The following is an 11,547-nucleotide window of genomic DNA, read 5'->3' on the forward strand; positions in this document are numbered from 1 at the left end:
GGCTGCTGCCTACCCTCATTTCCGCGCAGCCTCCGAAACTCGCTACTAAATACTCGTTAATTTGAGCCCTGTTAATTCGGCAATACGGATAAGCACTGTAGGCGCGGTCCCCGGCAACGCCCATAAAGGGCTGACTTCGGACGGGCGCTACAAATCACGTGCGAAAAACTTTTTTTTTCTTTGCAAGTGTCGTCCATCCTTCCACCCATCAGTCGCCAACGGAAGCACACATTCAGCCGCGATTTAGCATCACCCGGCAGTCAGCCAATGTTGCCAACGTTCGGTCAGCCGCTGGCTGGAAGCGGCCAACGTGGGCTATCAGCGCGGACCAATCAGGGCGCGACCGCGTCTGTCTTCCGCCCACTTCTACAACATGGCCGCGCCTGCCGAAGCGGCCTCTCGCTTCGCCACAAACTCGTCATTGCCGCTACACTGTGCCTCATGTTCACGGCAAACAAAAGTCGCATGAAGCTTTCGCTTTATCTGAAGATGCCCTTAGCACGAAATTTTAGCGATGAAACGCGCCAGATTTTCAGAATGCTTTGGATTTTCAAAGCTGCTAGGCTTAGCCACTACGCGTCGGTTGACATCAGGAAGCGCGGGAGGTTCAAAAAGTTTAGCTATTTTGGTTCAGAAAGGGGTCGCTAAGAATAATTCATGCTCTTTGTTGTCATTGAATAAATAATAGCTTAATTGTAAATGCACAGCTGTTCTTTCCAGCATTTTGCTAAGCATATGGGAACACACCGTTTCTAAATCCTGGCGGCAGCGGTCTGGCGGCAGCCGCTCGTTTTCCGCCGCTTGTGGTGCGGCACGGTGGCGGTGCGTCGGCGTTCCGCCGCGCTGCTCAAAATCCGCAGCGCACGTTCGCTCCATGGGGGGTCACCCTTAAGGTGAGCGTACTGAAAACGAGGCTTGCACAACCAGACAAGCGCTGGTACTCTGCAAAGTTCGCTTCTCCCCCTTGCTAGAGCTAACGTCAAAAGATAAACACACCGTGATGTTATCCCTGCGCTGCATTTTGGCACACTGCGAAGAAATGCTTTGTGGACCGTGACGGTGCGAAACGGAGGGAAGCGTTAACGACTGACGCTTTTTATTTTCAAATTCTTAGGCGAAAATTGGGGGTGGGTGGGTTCATTATGTGAGTGGGCTCGTTACGTGGGTAAATGCGGTACATATACCGTAATGCAAATGGTTCTTGTCAGTTTTTTCAAGGCCGTTCGATAATTCGAACATCGGATAATTCAAACTTTTTCCCCGGTCCCGTGAAGTTCGAATTAATGAGATTTTACTGTAATAACTACCCATTGCTTCGACTGCCAGCATAAATTGTGATCCGAAATACATATGACACAGTAGTGCAGTGTTTAGCAGGATACGTTGTTGGGCAAGTTGGTTCATGGCAGTAGAAAGAAGGGTGTGCAATGGTGTATGCATGTATGTGCCTGTCCCCCAGCGGTGGCCAAGTGGTTGAGCATTCGCCTCACATGCGGGAGGTGTGGGGTTCAATCCCCAGTGCTGCCGGGTACCCACCGGCGATATAATAGGTGCAAGCTTTCCCCTGGTCTGGTGCTTGGCTTATTTAGAGTGCAATGCTTGAAAAATGGGTCTTTGACCCCATCTTAAGAAGTCGAAAATACTACCTTGTGCCATGACGCTCTTTGGCCATAGATGCCCTTGCGCCATAAAAATCTATAATCATTATCATCATCTATCTTCTTTCTTGTGAATGTCCCATATGCACAACCCTTCTTTGTATGCAGCAACCTTTCTCATGCTGTGGTACCTCTTTAGACCTAAAGATTTGCTCTGATCTTGTGCAGGTGCAGATGCTGAAACAGCGAATCGCACTGCTCGAAGGTACCAGCCTGCGTCATGCCCTTCCGCTTTCAGGGAGTGAGACTTCCCTCTAGAGCAGAGATTGAGTGCTGCAGGCTGGGTTGTTCTTGTTGATTGATGAAGTCCTCATATACCTTCTTGTTAATTTAGTCCCAGTTAAAGCAGTGTAGCATTTGTATTAGTCATGCTGGTATGACTGTGTGCAGTTCCTTTGTATACTCATATCAGTGTGCTCTTTGTATACATATATGCACGCAACTCCTGAAGAAGTTCCTCTTTGCCCTGTTTTTTTTTGGAGTTCTTGCAAGCATGAACCTAGATATGTTATGGTACTAGAGTGAGTAGCAAAGTGAGTGTTGTAAAAAAACAGATTCTTGATTGTGAGATTGCGAGGGCTGTGTTTACACATGAAAATTTGTAGTGGACACGTTACTGAGTGGGTTTCTTGCTGCAAGCAGTCAAGAATTGTTTTGTCTAGTGAAGTCGTTTGACTGTGGTTATGTGTTTTTGTTTGTATTAGAGGTAAAGAAGAATCGTAAAGCATATCAACCAACTTTGATGTGCTACTTGATGTGCTGGTCATTTTATAGTTTAAGTGCGGTGTAAGCAACATGGAATCTCATATCAGTCTGTGTAGTGGGATCACTAATGCCATGTCTAGTTTACTCCAAATATGCATGCTGTGGAACTTGAAGCTAGCAGCAGTAAATACTTTTTTATTTTCTACCAACACATATCCAGCACTCATACCAGCTGTGCGTGTGTGTGTTGGGTTCTGTATCTACACAGTGTGCTTTGTTAAGGTTCTATGGCATGCCATCACATACTGTTTGATTTACCTCTGCTGGCGGCGACGGAGTATGATGAATAGCAGCTGGTATAGGATCAAGCTTTGTAAACCAAGGAAAGCAGCTTTTCTTAAGTATATAGCTTGAATGCATACATCATGACGCACCTCATGTTATATTCTGCGGGCAATTTTTGCATTTTCAGTTGAGTCTTGATTGTGTAAAGAACAATGTTAGCGTGTGTGTTGTTTTGTATCTTTTTATTATTTTTATCATAGACGCATTTGCTGAGCCAGTCGTTTTGTAGGAATGGGAAAATGCCGATGAGCACCTGTCACTCAGTGTTTGTGTCACTCGCTACCTGTCAAACGGGAAATTTTAGGTTCACTCACTTCAAAGCACACTTGCCTTTGAACTAGTTGGGCAAATGCACTTCATGTCATTAGCATGTGCAGCCCCAAAACAAGGATGCTGGCATGTGCTACAAAGCATATTGGTAGATTTCACAGGTAAAAAGGAATGCTGGATGCTTCATACTTGTCACAGCCTGTAATATTATCTTATGTTGTTAGTAGTTGTGAAAAATGCTTTCCGTCAAATTTTTAGGGGAGTCCTCTAAGGTGGAGTAGATTTGTAATTTTTCCGAGCTATTGATTAATTCACTTTTGCCCTACCATATGCTATCCGTACCGGTTAGCTCAGTTTGTAGACCGACTGCTCCGATGAAGCGGTGGTCTCAGGTTCGAACACCCGGACCAGGACAAATTTTTTTTTAACTACGAAGCTTCTTTGGAAATTGTATAGCTTTGTAGCCGTACAAGAAAACATTTACAAGAAAAAAAAAAGCCTTCTAAAAGCCTTTTAGTAGTGGAAAAGTGATCTAGCTTGAGAATTTATGCGTATAGTGAGATGTTTTAAGCTCATGTTTGCTTTATTAGCTGTTGGCAACATTGCGTAGCATTGCACTGCTAAGTGACATGTCACAAAGTGAAGTAAACATTTTAGTGTTGCTAAAGTGACATTGAAAATTTACCCACCTGACTGGGGTATTAACTACAATCACTGTTACTGAGGTCAGCAATGTACTATTCAAGGTTCAAATATTGAAGTGATAGCAATGTTCAGTGACCTGTTTGTACCTCAGGCCTTTTTTTCTCAGATATGTGTTTTTCCCAAAGGCATTTACTGCATCAAATGCAGATTAGTCAGGGTACCCAGGGTGCTTAGTCCAGCCCGAATTACATTTTGACCTTGCCTCCACCATTTTGTGTTCCGACAGTGTGGGACCAGTCTGCATTGAATTTCACAACCGCTTAGAGCAATCAGTGTCATGGAGAGCTGTGCAAAGAAGGAAGTACAGCTGTGCCTTGGTCAAGCCGATTTATTACTTGCCCTAGGGTACCTAGTCACTAGAATGGCTTGTCATGGCTACTTAACTTAACACCGCATGAACCTTTGTTTAGTTAGTAGACCGATTTCACCGAAGTTTCGCTACACCACTGCTACCACGGAGGATGTTAGTACTAATTGTAGTTCTTAATGGATGTTGTACGCCAACAATACTGGAGGAGGAGATAGAGAGGAAAGGAAAGATGAAGTAAAGCATGCATCTATGCTTAGAAGGGCAGGTTTGTAAGGCAGTATTTGTTGCCCAGCCAAGGTCAGTCTGTTCAAAAGTATGAGTACATTTCCACTAAAACTTGAAATTTAATATAAAGGCATTTTGTCTGATGTCTTTTTCCTGATCTTATTGGCAAATCTAAGTGTAGTGTTCATTTCCTAAAGTGCGTTGTTTCTAATGTTATCCACTGGGTACATATGTAAAAAAAAGCACCGACAAGAGAAACCCTCCGTTATAAACTACAGTGTCGCTAGATTGAGTACTTGTCTCAAGGTTGCCTCAAAGTGACTACATTGCTGAGAAAATCACGAATCCACCCCATCACAAAAGGCAGGTGATGTCATTTTTGTGATGTTTTCCACCTGGCAAGTTGAACAAAACACCGAACCTCTCAGGCCAATGAAGAACACAAACAAAACAGTTTTTCTGCAATTTGCACAGCCCTTTTTTTTGCAGTAATTATCATTAGGGAATGCCACTATACTGTTCATTATGAAGCCCAGTTTACCGTCCTTTATACTAATAGCAGCCTCACTATTCAGAAAGAGTGCGAATGGCCCCGAGTTCTTGAGCCTAGCTTTCACTTCTAAAAAGCACATAATGGCTTCACAGAGGCCAACTGGGTAGCATGCGGAGCAAAGCAGTGCTTTGCATTCTCGTATCTCAACAGTACTCATGGCGCTGCTTTCCTGTTTTGAACGGCACTTCTCATTTCCGGTAAATAATGTTGCATATAAAAGTGACAAGGCAATAGGGGCAGGGAAAAATTCACTTGTCATGGCGCAGCTGCTGGAATTCTCAATAGGCATCGCCACAGTTTGTCGTTTTTACTAAGCTTTCTGGCTTCTTGAGGACTGTTGTTGGTAAAAATGACATGTTTGCAGTCTTGAGACACTAATCTCTCAATCCAGCTGAACTTAGTATTCTTCTTTAATGTCCATCGAAGCTTAACAGCAGAAATATAATCATCATTGCTGCCAAAGAAACTGTGCATGTGCGAAGTGAGCATTGTGAAATCGGTCTGCTAATAGAACTATTCAAGATTGTAGGAGTGGCTTTAGAGACTTCAGATTTACCAGGGTACAATGAAACAAAGAAGCCTTAGTTAATTGCAGGAAATGTGTGCGCGGAATGTATGGGCTTGGTATTTGCATTTTGCATTTCTGCAAATGGATTTTTTGGCCATCTTCATGAATGTTCTGCGGTTTTGCTTGCATTTTGCTCTTAACACATCTCGCTGGTCAAAAGATTAACCTTTTAATTTTAGTAATAGCTACAGAATACCTGTTGGAACTGCTTTTTTTACATAATGTCACAAGCCATTTTCAGTGAAAGCTTTTGAGAAGGCAACGACTTCTACAGTGAGCACTGCATGCATGTGGTCCCACTGGAGTAAATTTAATTGCCTTTATTCTACAAGTTTAAAGTTTGGCTGCGGTATTTTTATTCAGTTATGAGTTCACAACATTGTCTTTTTTTTTTATGTGATCAATACTGGTAATGTGCAGCTTATGTACAGTGTGCCGAATGTTTCCAGTGTTTGTGATTGACTGTAGGACTATGTTAGGTTAGACGCCATGCAAGTTTCACGTTCAGAAAAGAACTATGCTGCTGCTGAAAGGACCCTTGTAACCATAACTGATATGCAACCCTCTGTTGTGACGTCCCTTTTAACCTGAGGGTTGTGTAGGGCTTTAAAATTTATTGTATTACAGTTGTTAATAATACTACATGGCATTATAGCATACTGCATGTTTTTTCTTGTACAAAATAATAATGCAAATGTGTGTTGCATACTGGCCTGAAGGAAGTATCGTTGTTATACCGAACTAAGTTACTTATCAAGTGCACACAGCATTTTTTTATAGCTGATTCAGCAGGCAGTTAGGCAACCTTCAGCAGATTTTTCCGTCGAGTTCTTCCAAGCTGGTAAAGCGTCTTTTTATCATCTTAACCTATGCTTGTTTGTTCACATATTTTGCTGTGGATTACTCATTTTAAAGTGCGTGTGGAGGGCTGACAGTTTGGTCACGCAGGTTTTGACCCTATGGTGTCTCACGCAAGTTAGTGGTTGCCTGACTTGCTTCAGTTTTACATTTCACTTGTGTTATTGGCCCACCTTTCTTGTGGTCATGAAGGTCGTTAAATACAGAATTATGATTTGCCTCATGAGCATAAATCATATTTGTTCAGGATTTATCATTCCTGTTGGCTTGGGGGCTGTCCCTACACAAGGCAGCACCTTTAAATTTATGCATCAAACATTTATGTTGTCATCATAATAAGTAGTGCACTTTTTTGTTGGTTATCTTTTGATACACACAATGATCTGTATTTACTTTTGCCTACCAGCAGGCTGTGAGCATAATTTGTCTCACCAAAAAATGTTGGTCCCTGCAGTAATCTTCAATTTGCTTTGCTTTTGATGTTCCTAGCAGACAGTATTTCATCGTTTTCTAGCTTACCTTGTCATTCGGGTCTCATATCTTCTGGCAGCATTTGTTAATATCTGTCTTTTGGTGCTGCAGACCATGTATCTAGTCTGTGCAGTTTGTATGAAATATCAGAATTTTCCGGTGCCTCATTAACATACACGCATGAAAATACAGGCTACCTCCTTGTGCGTATTGCCATGTGCGTAGGAATGCTGTGCTAAGGATTATAATGTTACTCTGTTCAGCAAAGCGCAGATGGCAGTGGTGTCTAAAGAACTAGGCCTTCTAGTTTTGAAGTTATTTTTTCTTTTTCTTTTTTTTATTTCTGCTGTTAAGGATGTGCTTAGCCTTAAAAATGACAGGACTAGACAAGAAATGCTCCGATGTGCTTTAATTAAGTTATTTCAGCCTGTAACGTAGGAGGAGGTTATACAAAAATGCTGCAAGTCGCTTGTATTCAGAGGACAAGGATGCATTCGCTGCGATGTCAGCTGCAGTGAGCACAAATGGTTTGTTGCAGTTCTTTGACTTGCAGTAGACAATGGAGCTACGAATGTGTCTTTCGGTTTTGTGTGTTGGCGTTCGACATCACAGCTCACAAAACAAAACAGGAACCCTGGGCAAAAAACAGTGGTATGATAAATTATTTAGAGCACGCTGGCCCATACCTTCTGGAGTGCTGTCATTCCTAAAGCCGTGTGCACTTTTAATCAGCAAAAAAAAAAAAAAAACTGCCTGAAAACTTGAATCTATTCCTTTAAAACAGTGGCGCTTGTCAACACTTGGAGGATCACACCAATATTTTATTGACGTCGGCGTTATTGCTCAGTGCTACAGCAATAAATTTGATGAGTTAATGTTCACTCTACCTTATGCGACATTTGCAGAAATGAGCTCTAGATCAAATTTGTTACTTCCTGACGAGACTGACATGCCACTTTTCGTTGTGGCTTATTCTGGGTGCAGCACAAAACACTGAAGTTCATCACTGTTCTAAATATTGATCAAATTATCTGCATTATTGCCTTGGGTGTGGAGGAATATGCTGCTGTCTCTGCTAAAATGATTCCTATTGTGAAGCAAGTACAGTTCTGAGTCAAGATATAGTATTTTACGTAACAGTTGGTTACTAGGCAACAAGCCTTAACTTGCCCTTTGGTTCTTGTTCATGTCTTGTCATTTTTATTTTGTTGGACTCTGCATAATGCAGTACTTGAAGCATTATTTTCTGTTCCGTTTGCTCATTTACTGTTCCCACAACTAGGTGCATGTAATTATATGTAAGCAGGGTTCATTACCAACCACACATTTGTGTAATTACCTGTACAGCCACGTAATGACAGTACAATCTAGTGTACATCTTATGGCTCAGTGGTGCATTGCTTTTTATTTTTCTGTGCACATTTGTACTCTCCTGCTTGTTGTAATGTTGAGAACATTGCTGTGCTATGTATTCAGAGCAGTTCCTCATATGGGCCGTAGCAGCATCCTGTCTGAATCCCGTGGAGGTTACCTTTGCCTATGGGCCGTGCACATCGCTCACCTCAGGAAACAACTTTGTTGAAGCATATTCTGTTGCTTGTTGCCTTCCCAGTGAAGTCTTCACCTACCCTTTTTCTGTGCTTTTGAAGGTTCGAGTGAATTAGGCAGCTGCAGTGGTGTTTCTTCAACATGGCTTGCCATAATTCCACCTTTTTTGTTGTCTTAATATTGGCTTCCTATGGAGCCTCACTCTTAGCAACGTAGTTTATACGTGCCCAGGAGGGAGTTTGCAAGTATTGGGAATCTCTAAAGGATTTGCTGACGAATCTTTGTAGTGTTGATACATGTGCGTTACATTCTTACAAAATGTTTTTGATCTGCTTTTTGAAAAAGGGGCGACCATGTTACGACACACCGCATGGGTTAGCAGTATAGACAAACTGCGTAGTTGCATACTGACAGTGCATGTATTCTGTCTGCATACAGCACCTAAGTGTAACGGCATGCGACAGACGCAGCATAACCTATGGCAATTATCTATGCACCTCTATGAGAGGTTATATTAGTTATTGGGTCATAAGTCTGTAGACATCCGGTGCTAATGGCAAGATACCTGACTACACATGCACCATATCAACAATGTCTTCATTTTATTCTTTTCTAGAACTAGTTCTTTCCTGTTTTTCTAGGTAGATGGAAGTGCAACAGTGCTGCTTTCCATTACCTTTCATTTTCCCTCACTGCCATGTTTCTGTGTTTTGGTCCTTATTTTATAATTTTAAGTTGTCACTAATGTTTACGTACAAATGACAGTTCCTCTGTATTTCAATACATATCACGCATGCAGTTTTGAGTTTTACGTGAACTCTGAATCTTATACTCTTTCGTGCCAAATTGTAGAGGAACTTTAGTCAGTACAAAAGAAGTGGCAGCTAAATCTGCAAGTTTGTAATTATTATTCGTAAAAGGATGCCAAGTAGATTTACATCACGGTTGAAGGCTTGTTTGACCAAATGTGTCCTGTGTACATATGACCAAATGCATTTGTAAGGATGCATAGTTCATAGCTTTTACAACTGTTCGTTTTAGGCAGGGCATGCATCAGATCTCGTCTCCTTTTTTATTCTGCAACTAAATGTGCCTACTTTACAAGGTATTATGTAATTGTGTTGTAGTTTGCCTTTTGTGTGTTCTGCTCTCCTTGCAACATAGTACCAGTGAAAATGTCTTTTCAAGTTTGTTTAAATAAAGTCAGCATTTTAAATTGCAAATATCAGTGTTGCTGCAAACGTCTCTTTATTCTTTGGAGCAGTAAATGTGCTTTTAATGTCATGCAGTTTAAACAAGTTCATGCTCTCGAATTCTGGTGGAGGTGATCAATGACCTGCATAATGGCAGTTTTGGGACTGTCTTACCTGACAAAGAAATTTAAAGCAGTATCAAAGAGGGCCAAGCATTTAAAAGGCAATTTAGCTTAGTTTTTAAATGCAAATATAATGCAGAAGTGAATGCATAAAACATAGAGCGGGCCAGAATAAGAAAAAAACTTCTGTGCATTCAGAGCACACCCTAGTATAAAAACCAACAGTTTACCTTTGTTTCAGACAATGGAAATGTTTCATGCAGTGCCTGTAGCCAATGCTGTCAAGTGGGGCCAGCAATGTAGACGATTAATGGAGGAGAAGGAAAAAACGTTAATATTAAGAGCAGAAATACTGGGTGGGTTCAGTAGGAGAACCCATTGGTCGCCATCATAATCCAGCCCTCTCAACCAGCGATTTCTGGTCGAGGGGACTGTGGCTATGAAGGGTTGCCTCCCAGCACTCGTATGTCGGATTGGGATTGCTGTCCAAGTCTGGGTTTTCTTGACATTCCCAGACTGTGTGAAACAGTGTGCCAATTGCTCCACAGAAGGGCCAGGACGAATCGTAGGTGTCTGGACACCATTTACTCATCAAGTAGGGATTGGGCAGAGTATTAGTTTGTAGTTGCCTGATTATGTGCTCTTCAAACTTGCTAAGAGTTTTGTGAGGATGAGGATCTTCTGAAATCTGGACGCCAGGGCACCTCTCAACGAGGGGCAATGAGGCAGCCAACACAGCTGCTCGAGCTCTCTTCCTCTGAGCATCTGGCATGCCCCCTCACCCTTAATAAGCTACACGTAAATTACGAAGTACTGTAAGATCATAAGAAGGAAATATCCTCTTCCTCACAGGACTATTAATGGGCTTTTGATTAATGAAACAACTGAAAGTGCTGTCAGGAAAGGTAGTGATGCACTTGCATTATTGGTCTGTTATAAGTGACATGCTATGTTAATGCATGCAATGAACACACCATTTTCCCCAAAAGTATTGCAAAAATTTTTGAAATCTACCCTTTGCCGACCAAAACTGGTGCATCCATTGCACATTTCCAACAGGCCTAGTTCGTTCTGTGTAAGACTTCTTGATCAAAAAAGAATGTCAGTTATTTGACTGATAAAGTATGTTGATCAGCTGAGAGTAATTTCCTTTTAACAACCACGAGCTTTTTTGTAACTCTTTACCCTTGCTGAATTTTAGCTTGAGAGCTTTGGGCCTTTAGGCAAAAAAAAATTTTAAAGTTAATTAGCTCGTGTGTTGCGTGGAACTCCCTAGGAGGTGTCGACATCAAGAATTTTTCCGTTTTCTTTTTTCGCCATCTTGTTACTACATAATCTCGCATGCATGTTAATTCGCTACATAATATTAACCTTGTGCCTCGACCGGAATGGGCAGGTGATATATTTTGAAAGCAGAGGGTTCCCAGAAATGGATCCATCTTAGCACTATACCTCATCTAATTAGCACTTGGCACAAATATTCTAATCAAATGGCCGAAGCGCAACGTGCCAGCTGACTATGCGCGCATAGTCAGGAAATTTCCAGGAAATTTAGTTTTCAATTTTTATATATCTCTTTCCTAGGATATTAGCGGTTTTTGAGGAAAAGAAGTCGCGCAGTAACTGTCTCACATCTCGGTGGACGTCTCAGCCAACTCAGCTGTGCTGTGAGGCAAGGGCAGAAGGTTGGAGTTAAAGAAGAAAGCGATAAAGATGTGCTGTAGTGGAGGGGTCCGAAATAATTTCGACCGCCTGGGGATCTGTACAGCACACGGGCGCCTTTTGCATCTCGCCTCCATCGAAAAGCGGCCGCCGCGGTCGGGTTCTAACCTTTCCGCGGTCCAGGTGCGGTTTTTGCATTAAAATATCAAATCGGTAATAATCTAAGAAAACAATTTGTACTACTTTCTAAGCTTCAAGACCAACGCCCAGGAAAGCAGAACCGAAACCATAACCGAAACTAACTTTTGGCTTCGATCCAGTCTTTTTAATCCACGGTCGTCTTTTCTTTTGTTT

General features: G+C 42.0%; 1 protein-coding gene across 1 annotated transcript in view; it reads left to right on the forward strand.

Moving 5' to 3' along the window:
* LOC144093562 (colorectal mutant cancer protein) overlaps positions 1 to 9,442 on the forward strand; it is a 39,650-nt gene extending 30,208 nt beyond the window's left edge. Inside the window, exon 16 of the mRNA XM_077627095.1 lies at positions 1,827 to 9,442. Within this exon, the coding sequence (XP_077483221.1) occupies positions 1,827 to 1,916 (90 nt within the window). The 3' untranslated portion in view covers positions 1,917 to 9,442. The remainder of the gene's footprint in view (positions 1 to 1,826) is intronic.
* The last annotated feature ends 2,105 nt before the right edge of the window (positions 9,443 to 11,547 follow it).

Source organism: Amblyomma americanum, chromosome 6, assembly GCF_052857255.1.
Source record: "Amblyomma americanum isolate KBUSLIRL-KWMA chromosome 6, ASM5285725v1, whole genome shotgun sequence".
Lineage (NCBI taxonomy): Eukaryota > Metazoa > Arthropoda > Arachnida > Ixodida > Ixodidae > Amblyomma > Amblyomma americanum.